We start from the raw sequence: 23,188 nt of genomic DNA, 5'->3' as shown, positions 1-23,188 counted from the left end.
CTGTTTGAATCGTGGACTTGTGACCTCCTCTAACGGTTGTTTCTACTTGCCATGTCAACCCCTAGACCACAGCTGTCTTTTGGAAAATAATTTAGTCAACCTCTGTGTGAAGCTGTACATTCTAGAGAAGTGGCTCACACAGCTCATTCTAACACCTGTTCCCTTGGTCGAACAGTGAAACAGTCTATCACAGAATTAGCTACAATTGTTGAGTGTTTGCCATGTGTTAGGCGCTGTACTTAGATTCATCACGTCCATCTCTTACTGACTATGTGGGTCTCAGGCAGTCATTTAAGATCCCAGAGCCTTAATTTCTTCACTGGCTCACTGTGGCCATTTAGTGTAGGAATAACTCAGTTAACATGTGGTCAAGGCCTGACAAATACATATTCTCTCTCATCTTCTCCTGTTCCACATGACAAGAGGGTAAGTTGAAATTTTTCAGGGCAAGAAGGCTCTGGAAAATCTAAAGAAGAGCTTATGTTAGGTGGAAAAACTGAGACTTGAACAGCAAAACCTGTTAGGTGCACTTTTCTATTTATTTTATTAGGGAGGTAAACAGAAGTTGAAAATCCAGCTTCTTTCACTTCTCCTTTCAGTGGGCCACCCATTTTGGATATAAGAACACGGGTAGCTTAGCCAGGAGTGGCTCTGTGTGACATTCCACAGGTGCCTGGTGACAAGGAAGTATAAGACCATCTGATTTCTCAATTACCTAATGTCCCAAACTGGGCGAGTTCCATCTCCAATAAATAACCTTCGGTAAGACTGCTCTTCCCACAGGCCTTCACCTTAAGAACTCCTCCTCTTGAGTTAAGTGACTGGTGATGAGACTTTTAAAAAAGACTAGGACTAGGTGCTACAATGGATCTCAGAATGCATTTATGCCAGGTTCACAAAAATATGTGATACATTTTCAAGGACACTCTTCTTTCACAAGCTATTGAAACTCTGTCTTCTACGTTTCCTCTTCTACTACTTCTGCTACTCCACGCTCCTGCCACCACCTCAACCACTTCCTTCATTTCAACAGAACACACACACACACAGGTTTGTGCATATATATCTCTGTATATGATACATGTGCTTTAAATGTGTATATATACATATGTGTGTATATGTGTGTAAGCTCAACCTTACTAGTACATGTTTCATGACCTTACTAATTCTCCTTTGATTTCAACAACAACCGCAACAAACAACAAATACGATGCCTCCAACATCACTTTGGACAGTAGGTATTTCTTTGTTTTTAATCTATGAATATATACCTCCATTCTTCCTATAAAGGGCCACAAAACTATGATGACTCTGGTAACTAATTTTATGTGTTAACTTGACTGGCCACAGGATGTGCAAATTAAATGTTATTTCTTTCCTTTTTTTTTTTTTAACTTATTTATTTATTTGAGAGAGAGAGCAAGTGAGCACGCACAAGTAGCGGGGGCGGGGGGGAAGATGGAGAAGAAGAGAGAGAGAATCCTGAAGCTGACTCCCTGCTGAGCGCAGAGCCCAATGTGGGGCTCAATCTCCTGACCCTGAGCTCAATCAAGATTGGCTGCCCAACCAACTGAGCCACCCAGGTGCCCCTTAGGCTTGACTTTCTTAAAGCACTCCGACTCCTAATGCCACCACTAAAGCAGATTCTTACTTAACCACTGGCAGCTTCTGTAGCCTAAAACAAAATAACCTTAAGCCCTCATTTTCATTAGTAAGGTCAACTTGTAAAATATCAGCTTTTCAAATTTCAGGGTGTCTCTTTGAGGTGGCCATAATATCCAACCCCACCTGTTTCACAGAAAGGTAGAGTAGGTTATCCTCAGAGCTAGAGGCAGGCTTTTAGCAGGAACCCTGTCTGCTGACTCCAGCCCTTCTGTAGCACTAGACCTTGTTACAGACAAACCCCGCTCCTACCAACGAACAGCAAAGAGCCGCCATTTATCAAGTGTAGACAACACTGCCCGACACTCTGTGGAATTACAGATATTCATCTCAATCCTCACAGCGATCCTAGGAGGTAGGACTTATTGATTTCACCATCTCCCATGTGAGGAAATGGGATGCCCAGAGATATTAAATTACTTTTCTAAGATCACACACCTCGTGTGTAGAGCTCGAAATAGGAATCTGAGGTCATCTGACCCAAAGTCTATGCTCTTAACCCTTTACAATGTACTCCCTGGATCTTCTAATTTTCAACTGTTGCAAAAGCATTCCATTGAAGCAAACTTCAATCATGCAGCTGGTAAGAGATGGTAGATCCTCTCCCTGCTTTCAAAGAATTTATAATTTAGACAGGAAGGTGGGGAACACCCAAGAATCTCAGAAATAATAAAAACAGACTGTATATAATCATATACAGTTAAGTATACAAAGTACCATCTAAGTCCATAGTATAATTCAGCCAACACTTAATGAACTATTCCATGCTGCACTGCCCCCCACACCCCACTACTATCCATTCTAAACATGTCAGATTATGGTTCCTGAAAACACCAGGATGCTTTCTACTGCTGTGTTTCCATATATGTGGCTCTCCTGATTGTCAGATCCTTATAATCAATGGCCTCTTCACAAACTCCAACTTTTCTTTAAAATACAAATTGTCATTCTCTTTGCTCCTTCTATAATCTATTCTCTACAAAGTGGTCAGAATGATCTTTTATTTATTTATTTTTTTTTAAATTTTACTATGTTACGTTAGTCACCATACAATACATCATTAGTTTTTGATGTGGTGATCCACGATCCATTGTTTTCATATAACACCCAGTGCTCCATGCAGTACGTGCCCTCCTTAATAGCCATCACTGGGCTAAGGGGAACCCTCTCACACTGTTGGTGGGAATGCAAGTTGGTACAGCCACTTTGGAAAACAGTGTGGAGGTTCCTCAAAAATTTTAAAATAGAGCTACCCTATGACCCAGCAATTGCACTCCTGGGTATTTACCCCAAAGACACAGATGTGGTGAAAAGAAGGGCCATATGCACCCCAATGTTCAGAGCAGCAATGTCTGCAATAGCCAAACTGTGGAAAGAGCTGAGATGCCCTTCAACAGATGAATGGATAAAGAAGATGTGGTATATATATACAATGGAATATTACTCAGCCATCAGAAAGGTTGAATACCCAACTTTCACATCAACATGGATGGGACTGCAGAATGATCTTTTAAAAAGAGGATTTGAACCTTATCACAATCCTGCTTAAGACTCTTCTGAGGCTTCTTAGTATTCTTTTTTTTTTTTTTTTTTTAGCATGCTCCACGCCCAGCATGGAACCCAATGCAGGACTCCATCTCATGACCCTGAGATCAAGACCTGAGCTGAGATCAAGAATCGGATGCTTAACTGACTGAGCCACCCAGGCTCCCCCTTCCTATGATTCTTAATGAAAAACAGCAACAACTACAAAACCATCAAGTGCCTCCCCTTTATTATCTCACTTCCAGCAACCTCTTCAAACTCCTGTCCAACCATTCTCCTCCTCCACCAGGACACTCTGACCTCACTGGCCTCCTCTCTCTCTTGCAAGGATGCCACACTCTCTCCCACCTCAAGGACTTTGCAAACGCTGTTCCTGCCACCTGGAATGACTCTGTATGGCCAGCTCTTTCTCAACCATCAGGTCTCCCCTTATAGGTTGCCTTCAAGAAAGTCCTTCTTCTACTTTCTTTTCCAAATAGCCCTCTTCCCCACCATCTCTAACTATATAACATTTTGCTTTATACGATTCTTAGTAGTTGTCCTCATCTTTAAATCATTTCATTACTTTTTATTACTTTAACTTTTTCTCTTTTGCTCTGCGATCTTGTAGATCACTCACTGCTGGGTCCCTCATGACAAATACAATGCCTGGCACATTATAGGCTCCCGGTTATCTGGATCCTCCTCTGATGCTCAGAGTGATACTGAAAACTCCTACACAGACAGACAGATGATGTCACATCATGAACATTTTCACTGAGCTCCTCCTCTGTGCCAAGCACTGTTCTAGAATATAAAAGCAAATAAGAGACAAGGTCCTTGAACTCAATACTCTCATGGTGTAGAATAACAAAGAAAATAAACCAGAATAATTATTATTTGAAGCATTAGTAAGTACTAACAGAAGAATTAAGCAGACCTCTGCATGGAACAGATGGTACCTTGGGACAGGAGACACAGGTGTGGTCGGGGAAGTGGACATGTAAGCATTTATCATTGTCTTACATTTTATCATTATTTGCTTCTCTGTCCTTCTTCCCAACTAAAAGGCATATTCACGAGGGCAGACTTTGTTTTCTGTTGCATTATCAGCATCTAGAACCATGTCTGGCACATAGCTGGAGCTCAATAAACAGTCACTGACTAACTGACGGACTGAACGAATCCTGCGCGATGAAAAGGAGCCATCAGCTAAAGATCTGGGAGGAGGTCACCCTGCACACAGGAAGAAGCAAACATCTGTGCTTGGTAAGAACATGCTTGCTGTGTTTGAGGAGAGGCCAAAAGGCCAGTCAGGGGGCTGAAGACAGTGAACAAGGGAGAGAGTACAGGGTAGCCAGAACATGGGGGGCCTTCTCTTGGCCCTGGTAAGGAGTTTGGGGTTTCTGAATTTTATTTTAAATGTAAAATGGAAGTGAAGTGCTCAATGATTAGTTTCAGTAAATAACTACTGAATGGGGCATGAGAGGGGGGTGCCTTCCAGGATGGCTAGAGTAATAAGGACAAGCTTCCTGGTGGTGTCACTTGGAGCTGAATGCTAGACTAAGAAGGAGCAGAGGACAGAGAAGCTTTCGTGTGAGTCCATGTCTTCCCATGGCAAGAGCCCTTCCTTGATACACAAGGGCAAACAAGGGCTCAGACTGTTCTAATTATTTAGCTTTGTTTAATATGAGAAGGACAGGATACTGGACATGCAGATCAATGCAAAATATACAGATGAGAGAGCCTAGGAATGCTTTATTTATATAAAAGTTCATGGAAGGTGGTATCATTTTATCTATCCTTCTCCCTCAATCTGTCACTCAATTGGTCCATCCCTTACTCAGTCATTAAATAATTATTACTTGCATGTCTACTTCCTGGTGGTGAGAAAGGTGGAGAAAGACAATCATGGAATTTAGAATCTAACAGATAACCTCCAAAAATCTCTCACGTTAGGAAAATTCTTTTTTTTTTTTTTCATGTTGGGAAAATTCTGAGACAGGATAGTGTAGTTGAAAATCCTTATAAACATCCACTCCTGAGTTCACATCCCAGATTAGCTCTATACTATCTTATACTTTAGGGCAAGTCATGAAAAATCTCTGAGCCCTCAGTTTTTTGCCTTCAGAAGATGATCATGGGACTAACATGAGTCTGACAGGTGTAAAGGGCTAAGCAATGCCCAGCATGTGGTAATACTCAAAGATTAGTTTCCATTCAACCTTTCTGAATAAACCTATGTACAAAAATAGGCTCCAAGTCTGCAACTTTATTGCCTGATTTCTTCCTAAGTCATGAATTTTTCCAGCTTGTCATCTGAATGCCACTAAAGAGAAAAGGTGAGACTTGGCTCCAAACACTTTGATACTTTAGCTCCACCCTGGCCAGGCTCCCTACTCAGACCTTTCTGCAGACAGAAAAAGAAATCCTAAGGCAGGAGAGGTATTCAAGAGCACCTGCCTGGGGAATGTCTAGGCTCAATTTGTAGAGCAGGCCATGCGTCTGTTAAACCTTGCCTTCTTCGTAGGTAAAGATCCAACGTGAATCCTCAGGAAGGCAGTCTGCATCGGTGGTTGAGAGGTGATGCTCTGGAGCCCTGCTGACCAGGTCAAACTCTGCAAGGGTGATGATCCAGCTGCATCATCTTGGATTCCTTAAGCTGACTCTATGGTCAGAGAGTCGGCTAACCACCAACTTCATGGGGTGGTTTTGGTTGGGAATTTTAAAATGAGAGAGTGGACATTAAGTATGGAGAACAAGCCTTTGTCTATGGTAAGTGTTCAATAAACAGAATCTATAGGTGAATTTCTTTTTAAAGGAGGAATACTTGAAAATATGAAAGAAGACCCCCAAATAAATGGACTGTTCTTGCCACCACTGCCCTTAGAAAAATAGGCCAAACAGCAGCCTTGTTGTGTTTCTGAAACCCAATTAAAAAGGGATAATAAGAATTCAATGAAGTGGCTTGAGCTGAAGCCATCTGAATATTCTGGGTCTAAAACTTATAAGGCACAGGCTTAAAAAAATCCCGTCTGCATTCTTGCCCCATGGTGATTCAGTTTAGCGCACTGAGATGTGAGGGCCCACCTTCACTTCCCAGATACCATCATGAGGAACCTGATTTGCTGTTGGTCAGTCAGAGCAGGTCTATACCTGTCTTGACTACCTGAAACGCAGCCATTCACGAAAGAACACTGTAGTTCCAAACAACTTAAAAACTAGTCCTAAGAGGTTCTGGTCTTACGTGCACATGTAAGACATGCTTGTTTTAAGTAAAAATCCCAAATAGCTTGTTCAGGAAGGGTCAGTATTGCACTGAGCACTGATGATGTGCCAAGGACCCCACACATACTGATGCCAACAATGATGGAAACAGCAAATCACCTGGAAATGGTCTTATACTCCTCTCTTGCCCACCCGTCTCATTCTCCACAGCTGATCCCACAATCACTGCTTTTCCTCCAAAATACATCTTGAGTCCCTTTTTAAAAAAAATCTCTATTTCTACCATCTTGTCCATATCAAGTGATTAAACCTCCTTGTGTCTCAGTTTCCTCATCTATAAAATTGGAATATCATCTACCTCTTAGGATTGTCATAAATGGAGTCATACATTTAAAGTGCTTAGAACACCACCAATATGAATGCCGATTGCTCTGTTTATTGTTACTGTTTTGTTGTTGCAATGGCTTCTGAAGCTGTTTCTACCTGTTTCCACACTAAGTGTTTTATTTATGTAGCCTCCAAAGTGATCTTTACAAAACACATGTCAGCTCATGTCACTGCCTGGTTTAAAACTCCTCTGGTTTCCCAACATATTTAGAGAGCAGCATCCAAATTCACTCCACAGCTGTCAAGACAACCACCATTCCACCAGCACACTGTGCTTTAGCTATTGCCCCCCTCCTTCCTCCCAACGTGCAGACACAGGTCTCCCCGAGACACTGCTCCAGCCATTCCCTCTCCTGGAATGTCCATCTCCTAGACCTTTCATGACTGGGTCCTCATCATGCAGGTCTCAACCCAAATGTCACCACCTCAGGCCTTTCCTGATCATCCTACACATCCTTTATCCCACTCCCCATCCCCAGTTACTATCTGAATGCTCTTTGAAACATTCTCTTTATAGCACTTATCACTATTCAAATAAAGATTACAGATGCATTTTGCTTTACCACAGTGTTGTTGTTCTATCAATATTTTATTTGAACGCCTTGGGTAAGGTATTTCTTCCCATTTCCACAGGATCTCTCCCTCGCTGTTATCTAGCACAGGTTCTAGACATAGTCACATAATCCACCTGGCCCTAGGAGTCGTCTGTGTTTTTCACTTGGCAGGGGGTAGAAATATCAAAGGCACAAATAAAAAGTGTGTTCCAAAATATTAGGTTGAAAGAGATCATCCGGAAGACTCAAAATAGGCTTATAGTATCTTTTAAAGACTAACATTAAGACGAAATACAAAATTTAAAAGTTCAGGAGAGAAAATGGTGGACTCCTGAGACCTACCCATTGACCCTCGTCTGAGAAACACTATACTGTATGAATCTTCTCTCCTGAAATAGGCAGGCTCTCCCTTCCTTAATGTCTGAGTCAGAGATTTCCTGAGTCAGGACTACCCTCTGACACTTCTTAATGGGAGAAAAGCCATATTTATAGCTAATGAATAAAATATTAGCCGACTCTGCTAAGTACTGACAGAGACCCAGCGCTAATTGCTGCCCTGGGACTAACCTGCTTTGCTCATACAAATAGGGGCTGCTTATTCAAGAGGGATGCCAGCCAACTTGGTTTGCATGAAAGAGTGATGACAAAGAATAACCTCCAAAGAGTCATTGCACTGTTGGGAACTAATGAGATATTTATTCCAGAGATAACAAGGGATGGAGAGGCCAAGGGTTGAGGACACCAAAACTCATTGAGCATCTTCTGTATACTCCATGCTTTATGCAATTTATCTCATTTAGTCTTCATGACAATCAATGAAGTACTATTGTGTCCACTTCACAGATGTATATATCAAAGCTCTGAGCTGTCGTAGGTGTAGAGGAGGGGTCTGACTCTACGGGAATCTGACTCCAGACTTGTACACGTTGCAGGACACAATGCAGGATGTGAAGGTTCAAAAGCGAAAGTGGCTACTGTAAATGCACTGAGTTTTTTTTTTTTTAATTTTTTTATTGTTATGTTAATCCCCATACATTACATCATTAGTTTTAGATATAGTGTTCCATGATTCATTGTTTGTGCATAACACCCAGTGCTCCATGCAGAACGAATGCACTGAGTTTCTAACAAGATGATTAAAAACATATATCTATAAAAATATGGGTGGGGTGCCTGGGTGGCTCAGTTGGTTAAGCGGCTGCCTTCGGCTCAGGTCATGATCCTGGAGTCCCAGGATCGAGTCCCACATCGGGCTCCCTGCTCAGCAGGGAGTCTGCTTCTCCCTCTGACCCTCCTCCCTCTCATGCTCTCTATCATTCTCTCTCTCTCTCTCAATAAATAAATAAAAATCTTTTAAAAAATATGGGTAAAACATAGACTATTTTGGGAATAATGGTTGAAAATGATGAAAGTTTTATTTAACAGAATGTAGTCCTTAGATATTTTAAGAACTGTCAGGTAAGGGAGGGGTAAAGACCCTGTCTACTCTACCAATGAGCAGATCTTGGACAGATGGCTGGAAATCTGGGGTAGGGATGTCAGTTTTTGGTCCCAGCTCACCTTGGACTTTTGAATAAATAAAACAAATGTGTGTGTGCATGTATGTGTGCATGCATGTAAGACACTTTTGTCTACTCTATACCCTGCTATGTTCTCAACATATATAAGAGGGTTTGGCATATAGTAGACAGTCAATAAATATATGTTGAATGTGCAACTGATGAATTGTTGAACACTACATCTGAAACTAATGATATACTATATGTTGGCTAATTGAATTTAAATAAAAAAATATATATACGTTAAATGAATAAAATCTGCCCCAACAAGAAAAACATATTACTTGTTTAAGTTAACTCATCACTGAAAGCTACGGTCCCAACTCCTCAGCATGGCACCTAATTAACTTTAGGATCCAACCTCATCTCTTATTCTTCAGGGAATGAACTCCTCCTCAAAGGACTTTTGAAGAGATTAAGGTTCTGAGCATGGATTCCTGCCTTTGGAGGGGGTTATATGATAGCTAAGCAAGCTTTATGGAACAGTCTCTAGATGCTCGGTACTACACTCAACACTTTACAATTATTGTTGCATTTAACATCACCACAACTATATGAGTTAGGTCTTATCAGCCTCCCATTTTCCATAAGTAGAAAGTAAGGTTTGCAGAGGTTAAGGCATTTGTCCAAGGTTATGTAGGTGTTAAGTGGTAGGGCTCAGATTAAAAACCCCAGATTTGTTAATAATTGCCAGGTCCCCTTCCAGTAATGAGACCCAATGTATTCTGTTCCTAATCTAATATCTGTACTGAAGATTAATACCATGAACACAGGAGATGTTCTTTCCAAACAAGCACTGGTTTCCATGGAAGTTGTATCTAAGGCTGCTCAGCATCATGCCATTTACTTGTTTAAACTCATCACTGCAAGCTATGGTCCTAACTCCTCAGCATGGCATGTAATTAACATTAGGATCCAACCTCATCTCTTATTCTTCCACATCAGAATACTTTGTGTCTGTTCATCCTCCACTTTATTATTACTGCCTTGTTTTCAGTCATGTTCTATTTCTATACTGAACATCCATTGGTCTATCCATCATCCATTAACCAATGATAAGTCAGGAATGTGGTCATTTCTGGGAACAGTGCCCTGCCTTCACCTACTGTACAGTTTCACAAAAGGGAATAAGTAAACCTACTAATTCTGACCCATCATGCAGGAGACATCTGAAGATCTTTCCTCCTCCATGAAGCCTCCCCTAAGTATCCCAGGTCCCTCTTTGTCTGTTTTGCTTTGTGCTCTGACAACACTATGGCCCATATCATAACTGAGGTACAACGAACCTCATTTCTGATGATGGTTAGGTTCTAAAGCCAGTGTGAAAGGACACAACAGTCTGATTGCCCTCCCAAGTCCCTTAGGAAGAAGCTGTCACATTGGAGACTTGCCACTGTTTCCCAATACTTGCCCGTCAAGCAAGCTTGTCCTCCATGTGGAAACAGACTGCTGTCTTTGATTAAAGGGCCAGAGAAGAAGTCAGCTTATTTCAGAGCCAAACTGTAGGAAGTATTAATACCGATCTAGTTACACACTACGATCACAGCACACATACAGTCACGCTGAGATGCTCACAGAACGCGAGTCCTGAGGGAGCCAAGACTGGCTCAGAGCACAGCAGAATTACACTGTCCCCTCAAACTGTCACACTGGGGGGCCCATGTTCATCGAGTAAGCAGTGCAAATCATTGCCTTAGCTGTCTAAATTTTCTCTTTCACATAAATGCACATAGAATGTGGCTTCACTGACCCACCATGTGCAGTCATTTAACTCTTCTAAATGGGCGACTAAACTAGGAGTTCCTGGGACACATGAACCATGCCCAACACCCATGGTCAGTTCCTTGGTGGACAAGAACCTCCAAGATTTGGTTCCTGTCTTCCTCTGCAATAGCATTTCTCTCCATTCATACCACCCTTTCCACACCAATTCTACTTACCTATTTCTAATTTTCACCATTGAGACCTGCTTCCTTACACCTCCCGCCTCTGCCTATAGCACCCCTCCCTATGTTACCCAGCACATGTCGATCCTCAGTACTCCCTGCAAATGTTTCCTTCCGGGATCCCTGCCCCTTTTTAGGTAAAGTTTTGGCGTCCTCCCACTCTGAAGCTGGGCCATGTGACTTGCTTTGACCAAGAGGATGTTAGCAAATATGACATACAGAGTTGAAAAAGTGTTTGTGCAATGGGGATTGTCCTGCTTGTCTGCTGTGGCTGAACATCGTTCCTCAGCTAACTTGCTGGAGGGTGAGACAGCTGGTGTTAAGTCAGGTTGCCCCACTCATGTCAGCCAAGGCAATCTGGGATCAGCCGGCTGCAGCCTGACCCCTACACATGAGCAACCCCGGTCCATATCAGCAAAACTGCCTAGGTAGTCTGCAACATACTAGCAATACCAGCTGAGCTCAGTCCAGATCAGCCAAACCCACACTCCTGCTGTGTGTATGGGTATTTTGTTGCCTATCATGTAGTATGATTGTAGCAAAAGATAATGGATACATTTTCTATCAAGACTTCATTGGCCTTCCCAAGGACAGGCAAAAACTCCCATATTTGCACAACCTCTAACTCTTGTACTTTCCCCTATTAGAAAACTTAACACACTCTACTATTATAAACATTTGGTAAATAATATGATTATTTGTTTTTATGCTTACTTCTTCTTTTTTAAGATTTTATTTATTTGACAGAGAGAGACACAGTGAGAGAGGGAACACAAGCAGGAGGGAGTGGGAGAGGGAGAAGCAGGCTTCCCGCCGAGGAGGGAGCCTGATGTGGGGCCCGATCCCAGGACCCTGGGATCATGACCTGAGCCGAAGGCAGACGCTTAACGACTGAGCCACCCAGGCGCCCCTATGCTTACTTCTTCTAAGGCTGACCTTCTTGAGAAAAGGAACATCTTTGTGAGGGAAGTGACGTGATATAATCAAAACAGTTTGGGCATACCTGTTAGTACAGCCATTACAGACAAGAGTATAGAAGTTCAATTAAGAATTGAACTGCCATATGATCCAGCACTCCTGGGTATGTACCTGAAGAAAATGAAATCAGCATCTCGAAGAGAGACTGCTACACTCATGTTAACACTACAGCATTATTCGCAATAGCCAAGATACAAAAACAACCCAAGTGTCCCATCAACAGATGAATGGATAAAGAAGATGTGAAGTAGATATACAATAGAATGTTATTTAGCCACAAGAAAGAAGAAAGTCCTGTCATCTGTGACAACGTGGATGGACCTTGGTAGCATTATGCTAAGTGAGATAAGTCAGACAGAAAAACAATTACTGTAGAGTATCACTTATACATGAAACCTAAAAAACCGAACCTTGTAAAAACAGAGTAAATTGTAGTTACCAGGGGCTGAGGGGTGAGTAAATTGGGGAGAAGTTGTTTAAGGGTACAAACTTACAACTAGTAGATAAGTTCTGGAGATCTAACGTACAAAGAGTGATTACGGTAAAAAATATAATGTGTTATAACTTTTAAAGTTGCTGAGAGATTAGATCTTAACTGTTCTCAACACAAAAAAGAAATGAGAGTTATGTGAGGTGCTGAAGGTGTTAGTTAACACTGCGGGAGTGATCATACCGTGATTTATGTGTGTATCAAACTAACACCTGGTATACATCAAACTTACACAAGCTTATGTTTCCATTATATTCAATAGAAAAAACAGTTTGGGGATACTTGGGCTGGAATCATGTTTCTGCAAGTGGCCAGACTTTCTGAGCCCAAGTGCCTTTAGCTATAAAATGAGGCCAGCAGTGGCAATTTTGCAGCCTTGAGAAAAGGAAACAAGAAAATCTGTAAAAAGTAGCCAGTTCAATGCATGACACATCAAAGGACTCAACAGATAATATTTGGTTGAGTGAATTAACGACCTGACACTTACATGGCAAAATTCTCAGAATAAGTACAGCAAAAACAGAAGGTCTTTTGTCCCATTACCAAGTCCTAACATCACACCAATGCCCACAGCATTCTGCAGCCTCTAATTTGATTTATTACTATGGAAGCTGATGTTTCAACTTACTGAACCCAGCTGTATAATAAATAAAAGTAGCTCAGAGGACCACCTTTGCAACTTAATGTCAGCACAGCAGTTAAATGCAGTTTATTTAATCTCGCCTCTAAAACAAAAGTTGCAGTTTGTTGCTTATAAATCTGTTCTTCCTGCAACCCTTCTGAGATACACAGACACCTGCCGTGTGTGTGTTTTTTTTTTTAAGATTTTATTTATTTATTTGACAGAGATAGACAGCGAGAGAGGGAACACAAGCAGGGGGAGTGGGAGAGGGAGAAGCAGGCTTCCCGCTGAGCAGGGATCCCAACGCGGGGCTCGATCCCAGGACCCTGGGATCATGACCTGAGCCGAAGGCAGCCACTTAACCGACTGAGCCACCCAGGCGCCCTGCCTTGTGCTTGTTGCCCGTTCTCGGGCTGGCTAAGCAGCCTGTCAATGCGCCATGCTCTATGCTCCCCCACAATTAAGAAACAGGTACTCACCTCTCTGGAGGCAGGCAGGTCTCTTCCACGGTTGCTGCAAGAGCAAGAGGCAGAGTGAAAAAGGGTGTAGGTGGCAGCCTGACAAAAGTGAACTTTGTTTGTGCAATGCCCTGACCCCAGAGACAAAATGAGGAGTGGCAACTCATTGGTGCCCCAAGCCTCCCTGCCCCCCGGCACCTAGGGGGCCCTCCGTCCTGCAGCGCAGCACTCACCCACACTATATGGTGTTTCTATATGAATACAATCTTGATCTTTAGGATGAGACTCTGACCTTATGGAGCACCAGAACTTGTGTGTGTGGGGGGGGGTTCTCTCTTTAACTCTCATGTCTCTCACAGCACCCAGGGCAAAGAGAGCGTGGCTGCTCAACACGAGCTTACACTAATGATAGCCTGCATTTAGTGAGAGCTTACTGGTATGCCAAGCATTGTTTAAACCCTTTCCATGACTCATCTCATTTATCCTCACAAAAACCCTGAGAGATGAGTGCTACTGTCATCCGCACACAGATAAGGACAATGAGGCTCAGTGAGTAAGATGCCCAAACTTAAATAGCTAGTGAGTCGGGGAGCTGGGATTTACAAAGGCCATTTTACTACAGAAGACTTGGTGCTTTGTTCTATGTTCTCTGACAACCTTCTTCGCTTTCAGAGAGAGGGTTTGAGGTCTGAATTATTTAATGTTTATAAAAATCATACTTAGCCTTCTCTGTTATGGAGGTGGCCAAATTATTATTAAAGTATACTTATAAGAGAGCTCTTTTGTTTTCTTTTCTTTCATTTTCTTTTTTTTTTTTTAACCAGGCAAAGAACTTTATTAACCTTGTTTCAAACTTCCCAGGCTTCTCCAGATTAATGAGCTGCAACGAACAAATAGTGTCTAAGCAAAAACTGAAAAGTGCTGCAGTGTCCAAGGGGCTTGGGCTTAAAAATACTAGAGATCTCGGGGCGCCTGGGTGGCTCAGTCGTTAAGCGTCTGCCTTCGGCTCAGGTCATGATTCCAGGTCCTGGGATCAAGCCCCGCATCGGGCTCCCTGCTCAGCGGGAAGCCTGCTTCTCCCTCTCCCACTGCCCCTGCTTGTGTTCCCTCTCTCGCTGTGTCTCTCTCTGTCAAATGAATAAATAAAATCTTTAAAAAAAAAAAAAAAATACTAGAGATCTCGAGTCCGTCAGATCCACGAACAAAATTTTAAAAAGCAGTCATCATATAAAACAGCAGCTCCCAGTCACTTCTTCAAGTTTCATCTTCTTCAGAACTTGACTTAATTCAGTTTGCTTCATTCTTGGAAGCTTCATCAAAATTCTCCACAAGGTCTGGAACCTCCTCCTCTTCCTCCTCCTCCTCTCTGGTAGCAAGTGGTGCATTTCCATCCACGCACTGTGTGGGCAGAGCTTCAGCCAGTCGTCCTCAACTAGTCAGATGGTCTGCACCAAGTTGGTTTAAGACACTGGTAGCATTTCTGTCAGCTGCTTCCTCAGCATGGCCTGTGATGGTGAGGGCTGTCGCTGCCCCCGATGCCTGGACTTCAGGCTTGTGGAAAGGGATTGTGGTTCCTTGGTATGTGACCATATTCACTTCTTCAATACCAGAGATATTGTTTACCCCTCACTTCTTTAAGGAGAACTAAGGTTTGGGGCGCCTGGGTGGCTCAGCCGGTTAAGGGTCTGCCTTTGGCCCAGGTCATGATCCCAGGGTCCTGGGATCAAGCCCCGCATCGGGCTCCCTGCTCGGTGGGGAGTCTGCTTCTCCCTCTGCCCCTCCCCCGCCCGATGCATGCTCTCTCATGTACTCTCTCTCTCAAATAAATAAATAAAATCTTAAAACAAAACAAAACAAAACGGAGAACTAGGGCTGTAGCCGTTCTATGAACCACCTTCTTCCGGCAAGCTGTTCCTTTTCCACCAATGTGCACCTGGGCTTGCAGTCTGGCAAGTTTCTCCTGGTTCATCTTGGTGGAGAGGAAATGGGACCTCGGGGGACTAGGGTTGGCACTACGGGGTCTTGGCCAAGTCAACTGAGATTAGGTGCATGCACGAGGGGACACAAGATGAACTTTCTTTTAGGATAAGACTTAAGATGACTTGCAGCAGTGGTTCTCCAAGTATGGTCCCTCGACCAGCAGCATCAGCATCCCCCCAGGAAACTTGTTAAAAAGGCAAATTCTTAGGCACCCAATCCAGACCGAATAAACCAGAAAACTCTGGGAATAGGGCCCTGTGATCTGTGTCTTGACAAGTCCTCGAGGTGATTCTGGTGCAGGCTGAACTTTGAGAACCACTGAGTGAGTTCAAGAAATTTAACTGCCATGAGGTTGTTCAAAGTGGTCAAATGAACAATGCAAGATGGCCTCAGCTCTCTGAGTGTACCATCTGCTGGCGCTCGTGGCCACAGTAAGACAAATGTTAGCACGGCACTACATAGCACCCCAAAGTGTGTGTTCGCCTCATGTTTCATTAGTGCAAACATAAGCAAAGGCATTTGAAGTGTCAACAAGATCAGAGCACGGTGCCAGTGGAGAGGGAATGAGAAGGCGTTTCTTTGAGTAGCAGAGGAAGACACAAAACAGCACAGAAGAAGGACTTCCCAGGATGCTTCAGTTCTTGGAAAGGGCCAGTGGGGGCAGGGGTGGGGGCCCTTCGGCTAATTACCAAAGGCAGATCACAGAGACCAGAGGGACCCCCATTAGGATCACAGGTCAAGTTAACAGTGCCTTTCCTCCCTTTTCACTCTCTCCCCTCTCCGACTGCACTGATTGTGTTGACAACACAGGCTTTGTAGGAAACACAAAAACTCCCTGCTCCCTGCTCAACTACTTTTCTTTTTCTTCCTCTTGGACAGATTCCCAGTGATCAAATGCAATGCTCTCAGGGGAAGCGGGCTGGCCCAGGAGCGATAAGGGGCCAATTCCCATAGATTTGTCATTTCACGGGCAAGCTGCCATAGCCTATACGTGAAATAACCAGTGATGGATGTCCAGCCCCATGGAAAAGCAGCTGGGCATTATCACCTGGGAGTTGACATGGAGAGGGAGGTAACAGAGGGGACACGGGTGTTGGAACCGTGACTCCTGCTGGCTGGCTGTGTGCGGGGCCCTGTGCGTTTTCTTACCTTCCCTGTGGACCTTGGAAATTGCAGCTGCCTGCCTCTGGAAGGCCTGGAGGTTCACGACTGGGGGCTTCGGAGGCTTTGGGGGAGGAGGACCCAGGGACTTGATGGAAGGCAGTGGTTTCGTTTTGAGAAGTTGGTGATGCCTATCAACTGGCTGTTTCTCTGAGCATGGATAATAAGAAGATAATGCAGGTTATTACTATTTCCATTCATATCTTCTTGGGTGAAACTGACCAGTCCTTGCCTCAGTCTCTCTCCCCTTTATTCTCTTCCTACTGGCCAGAGTGCCCTGATCAAAACGCAAAGCTGATCATGTCACCAGCCTGCTGCCCGAGGCTGAAGCCTGGCTTCCTCGGCAGGACGTCCATGTATGTACTTCATCCTCTGGCATGTAAATACCACATGACCCCAATCCACATTTCCAGATTCTTCTCTTACCACCCTTTACCATCCTACTTTCCCAACCTCAAGCCCAAATATCTTTCACTCACACCAATGGCTTCTTAATTCTCCAAATTTGATTTAAAAAGCCATCGTATATCCAAAACTTTGTTCATGCCCTTCTTGGTTCTGGAATGCTCTTCCCTCACTTCTTTCTTAGAAAGCTCTGACTCATTTTTTAAGGCCCTGTTCCAATGACACCTCCTCTGGGAAACTTTATTTGATTTCAAAATCGAGGTGAGAATTAACCACTCTCTGTTTTGTATCCTCACAACGTATTGTTAACACCTCTCTCAGTGTTGTGGCATATGAGAAGGGTGGGTCCATCTTCCCATCGAGTGAGAGCTGCTCGCGTGCAGGCACCAGGCCACACGGATCTCTGCCAGCATCGAGCATGGTGCCTACTTCCAAGGAAATGGATGGTGACTATTCCCCGAAAGGATGCTTCAATCACTTAGGACATGCAAATAACATGGGGGCTACAAAGAGGATGAATTGCTCTCCGATTTCCAGGACTCATAGCCTGGGACAAGGCTAACTTTGAGGTACGTGGGCACCTGTGAATTTTGGGGTTTTGTGTCCTGGAATTTTCCAGGACAATCTCAATTTCACACATTTCATCCTTCTGTGCTCAGAAGCCAAACTCCAACAGAAATTCCAATGTTATATATGAAAATCGTATCTGCCTCTTACAGTGAAAATAGCACAAAACCTTGTATGATCCAAGTGCCTTGATTTGGGGTTCACATAATACAGGGGTTGACTACATACCATCCATGCCAAAAAATAAAGACGTTGGCCTCCATACAACTTCCTCAGAGCCCTGTCGCCCTCTGAGAGCAAAGAGGCCGGGGGGGGGGGGGCGGGGGGGGGAGGGAAGCTTCCTTCTTGCCCCACTAGCAGGGGTTACATCAGTTAGGACCAAGCTCCTCTCTTCTTAGGCTTTAATTATAAGTCATGATGTCAGAAATTTCAGTTTTTATCAAATTAAGAAGATGTAGTGAAAATGAATGATCCCTTACAAATTGGGTTCCTAATTTTTACCAGGCATTGTGCTAAGAGATAGACATGGGTCATCTCATTTAATCCCCTCAACAGCTCCGTCAGGTAGGCAATCCATCCTTCTTTCCTTCCTCCCATTCATTCTACTTTCCTATCCCCTCATCAATAACAATTTATGTACTACAGTCCAGGCATCGTTCTAGAAGCTGGGTATAGAGTTAAGAACAAGAACAGATAGAGCCTTGCCCTCAGGAATTTTCATTCTAATAGGAGGAGACTGATGAGAAACACACAAACAAGGTAATCACAGAGACCTGTCAGTTCTATGAAAGAAATAAAACAGGCTGCTAGGAACGAGTGCCAACTGCTCACAGCGAGGCAGTGGTCTTTAGATACAGAGGTTAGAGAAGGATTATCTGAGAAAGTGTCATGTGAACTTAGACCTAAATGTAGCTACAGAGGGCTCAAAGAAGAGTTTTCTAGGAAGAGAAAGAGCAAATGTAAATGTCCCAAGCACAATAAAGTCTCTTCACAGAATAGCAAGAAATCCAGTGTGTCCACTCATGAGCCAGGACAGCAGTAAGTCAGATCCATAAGCAGGGCCCAGAAGGTGCAGAGCCATGAAATCAGTAGTAAATAGTTTAGACTCTATTCTAAATACATATATGGTTGTAAGCAGGAGATCCCTCCACCCACCGGTCCATCCACCCATTCATTCAAGTAGTCGATAAATAGGTTTTGAGGACCTGTTGAACCTGGTCTTGTTCTTTTAGGTGCTGGGGATATGGTGATAAGGAAGACAGTTTTTAATCCTTATGTAACTTACATTTTACTGAGGTAAACAAACAGATATGTAACAATATACAAGGTAGGGATGGGCAATGAAGAAAACCAAAGCAACATAAGAAGACAGAGACTGACGGAGGTGGGGTGGTTATTGTAGATGGTGACTCACAAATTCCACTCACAACAGGTGACCCTCAGCAGAGACCATGATGAAGTGAGGGAGTGAGACATCAAAGACCTGGGGGAAGCTTGTGCCAGGCAGAGAGATCAGCAAGTGTAAAGGCCCTGGGGTGGAACTAGCTTGGTTTATCTAAGGAAAAGCAAGAAGGCCAAGGTGGTCGAAGGAGAGGTAGGAAGGGTCAAATGGCATCAGCTGGTGTAAGATGGCTAGAGTTGAATTTGAGCAGGGGAGTGATGTGATCTAATTTGTGCTTTAGAGGATCACTATGCCTGATGGGAGAATAGGGTAGTGGAGGGTAAGAGTGTGGAAGCAGAGAAACCAGCTGGACCACTGTGGTCCAGGTGAGAGATGACAGTGGTATAGATAGGGCAGAGGGCAGAAATGGACCAAAGTGGAGAGATACAGAACATATTTTGGTGGTAGAACCAAGAGCTTGCTGATGGAGTGGATGCAAAGAATGAGAGGGAGAGAGGAATAGAGTATGGCTCCTAGGTTTTTGGCCTGAGCAACTAGGAGGATGGCTATGCTGTTTACCAAGTTGGGGCAGATTGGTGATGAATCTGATTTACAGGAGAGCAGACCAGGCTATAAGAGGTTAAGTGGACTGCCCAAGTTCATGCATGTTGTAAGAAGTAGAGCTAGGATTCAAACCCAAGCTTGCCCAAACTATCTTTCAATAGAATTCCAGGAGATTAAGCACTTTACCCAAACCTGAAATTACAATTTGGCAGATGGGCCTAGAATACCTGCCCTGGCATTTGGAGCAAAATTCACCCAGATCATACATGATCTTTGGTAGGCTCTAAATTAGAAAAACACAGCGGCCCCCCCCCCTGGGCCCAAAGGGATTATATCTCACCTGGGGCCTGGCTGGCAAGTTCACTCTCATAGATAGGCTGGCAGGAGCCCCTCCCTGGGCTCTTCTCAGGAAGAGGGTTTTCTAGGCTCTTCCTGCCATGTTGAACAAGTAGAAAAGTGGGATCTTCAGGAGAGGCAAGTGATTCTCTTTGGGCCATCAAGTGCCTCTGGGAAGGCAGGGTCTGCGGTTCTTTTATTTCCAGCTTTCTCCTGGGTTCCTTTGGAGGAAGCCCTCTGCTTTTCTGCTCCTCCGGATGGAAGGCCCTGCGTGCGCAACTGGCAAGGAGAGAGGCTGAAGACAACTCACTCTTCTGAGATGAAACCTTCTCCCAGTTCCAGAGCTTATCTTTGAAGCTCTCCTTCACCATGACTCTCCTCTTGTTGGTTATCTCGGCATTCGACTGACTCATGTCTAACAGTAGAGAAGTTTTCTGGGAATTTACTGCAGAACCAGGAGACCTTTCCGGAGGTCCTGGGGAATTCAAACACTTCTGAATCTCACTCCTTTGGGCTAACTTTATTTCCTGGGGTTTTAGAAGCTGGGGTTCTGCACTAGAACAGCATGGTGGGAGTGGATTTTGGTTGGATGAGAGGGGTTTCCCATTGGCCAAAATTCTTGTTGATTGTGTGCTTCCAATGTCATCCTTTTGAGGAATGCCTGCTGAGAATTTAATAGGTCCTGGAAGAGATGGCACATCAAACTTTTGAAATTTGGCTCGAAGTTCCTTGAAGTTTCTTAACCCTTCCTAAAGCATCAGAGAAAACAAAACAAAAAAATGTCTTATTATTCTAGGAAAAAAGCCAGTGAGGTTAGCTGACTTCACTGTGCATGTAAGCGGTTCTAAGCACTGATACAACACCATTGCTCACCTAGTGGGTGGTGTCAGCTGGTGATGCCATGGTCTATGGAAGATGCAATGAAAACAAACATCTCCTCTTTGAAACACTTCAGATATGTTTAATTTCTTCACAACATGTAAAGAATACTTATAAAGGAGACAATACTGACAATGGCTGATAAATCCTTTGATACAAATTTTTGGTGGTACCTTGTTGCCTATATAAGTAAGTTCTAATCCTCTTAGTACAGCATTCAAAGTTCTTTACCATCTGGTGGAATTATGGTCTCCAGCCACAGCTGAACACAACTACCCTTAAACCAAACAGGATTATTTCTCGTTTTCTAGAAATCTGTATTCTCCACCACCCTGACTTTGCTTATGTGTTCTTGCTTCATAAAATGTACCCTCTATCTACCTGTCAATTGCTTTCTTGCAACTTTGGTGCCCCCCTTTCTCCATGAAGATTTTCCCAGGGGTTGACGGGTAGAGCTAACTTCTTCCTTGTCTCCTCATGCTTCCATAGCTCTGTATAACTTGGCTGTTGAATTTAACTTTGGAAATAGACAAATTCTGACTCTGTTCTTTATCATCTAGGCAAATACTCTGGTAAATGTGATATTACCTCTCAGTGTAGTCTCATCATAAAAAGTTGTCAAGTGGTAGAAAGGTTAGGGCTACTATATGTGAGGTGTCCATCAAAATTCCAGTAAGCCGGTGATAAATAAGAGCTATTTTGAAGAGGCTAGCTGATCCTTTTGTATTTTTGACTCCCCTTGGGAGAGTGTGCTCTATCTTCTAAATTCAGTATGAATTCAGTATATGAAAATGGTGGTAGGAATAGCAGCCCAACCCTTGGGGCTGAGGAAGGATGTGTCTGGCATTACACGGGGAGCTGGTGGTCTGGGCAAGCAGGATCGGGCTTGACTTGTGCTCAGTGCTGTTCCCACTGCTCCCCCTTTCTCTCACTAGGTCTGATTTAGTTTTGTAAGCACATTTTGTCATCTTTTGTCTCCCCAGGAGGTAGGAAGCGGTGGAGGTAGGGTGTGAGAGGACAGCTAATGGAGCCATTTCAAAAGGAGCCACGGTCTTTCCTGGTCGTCTTAAAAGGCTGAGTTCCACGTAGCCAGACAATCTCCATGCCAGTCACTTCTCATTTTGCCATCTGAGGGACTACTGGGTGACCTTTTCTCATCATGTTTACAGTTGACTCACACCTGCCCTCTGAAGATTCAGGGAGGGAGGGAAATTGAAGTAGCATGAAGCAGGTGTCTGGGAGCTTGCTTGCATGCTCCCTCCCCCAGTCCGCCTTCCCTCTCTCTCTCTCTCTCTCTCTCACACACACACACACACACACACGCGTATACACATGTACACATTTATAGTTTTTTTTCCCCCATGAATTGCTAAGTCTCGATTTCTTGCATATATTGCAACCAGAGGTCAAATTAATTCAACTATACACTCTCTCCCCTGATGTGAGGGAAGCCAGCATTGGGCATGGAACCAGGAGATCCGAGTATGAGGCTCTGCTTCACCATTTTCTAGTTATGTGCCTTGGGCAATTCACTTCACTTCCCTGAGCCTTATCTTCCTCACTATAAAATGGGACCGTTCTAACAGTTCAAGGTTATAAGGATCAAAGGAAAGAGCTATACATACCTCAGTGGTTCATATTTTTTAAATTATGCTTAAGATACACATACTTTAAAATTCACCATCTTAACCATTTTCACGTGTACAATTCAGTGGTGTTAAGGACACTCACATTTTTGCAAATGTCAAGAACCCTTTTCATCTTGCAAAAGTAGAACTCCATAGCCATTACACAATAATTCTCCACTCTCCCTACCCCTACCCAGCAACCACCATTCTACTTTCTGTCTCTATGATTCTGACTACTCCAAGTACCTCATATAAGTGGAATCGTACAGTAATTGTCCTTTTGTGTCTGGCTTATTTCACTTAGCATACTGTCCTCAAGGTTCATTCGCGGTATAGCATGTGGCACAATTTTCTCCTTTTTAAGGCTGAATAATATTCCATTGTGTGTATCTACCACATTTTATTTACCCATTCATCTGTTGGTGGACACTTGTCTTGCTTCCACCTTTTAAGTATTTTAAATAATGCTCCTTGAAGATGGATATGCAAATCTGTCTTTGAAACCCTGCTTCTAATTCTTTTGGGTGTTTGCCCAGAAGTAGAATTACTGAATCATATGGTAATTCTATGTTTAATTTTTTGAGCAACCACCATACTGTTTTCCATAACAGCTGTACCATCCTACATTCCTACTAACAGTACATAGGATTGCAACTGCTCCACATTCTTGTAACCCAGTATTTTTACAGTAGCCATCACCATAGGTATGAGGTAGGTGGTCAGTGGTTAATACTTTTAAAGGAATGTAATGATGATTATTTTTAGCTCTTCACTATCTGAAGCCACATGAGCTACAGTTATTATTGGGTGGTTGATTTTAGTCTCTGCAGGAATGATTAGGAAAAACCCTAGCAGGAAATAGAATTATGGATGGATACC

General features: G+C 43.5%; 1 protein-coding gene across 1 annotated transcript in view; it reads right to left on the bottom strand.

Annotated features, from left to right (window-relative positions):
- FYB2 (FYN binding protein 2) overlaps positions 1–20,560 on the bottom strand; it is a 94,607-nt gene extending 74,047 nt beyond the window's left edge. Inside the window, 3 exon segments of the mRNA XM_078073092.1 lie at positions 13,430–13,463; positions 16,538–16,699; positions 19,807–20,560. Of these exon segments, the coding sequence (XP_077929218.1) occupies positions 13,430–13,463; positions 16,538–16,699; positions 19,807–20,560 (950 nt within the window).
- Positions 20,561–23,188: the final 2,628 nt, after the last annotated feature.

This window comes from Halichoerus grypus, chromosome 5, assembly GCF_964656455.1.
Source record: "Halichoerus grypus chromosome 5, mHalGry1.hap1.1, whole genome shotgun sequence".
Classification (NCBI taxonomy): Eukaryota; Metazoa; Chordata; class Mammalia; order Carnivora; family Phocidae; genus Halichoerus; species Halichoerus grypus.
Note: the sequence above shows the minus strand (reverse complement) of the source record. Positions and strands in the feature narration are given on the sequence as shown.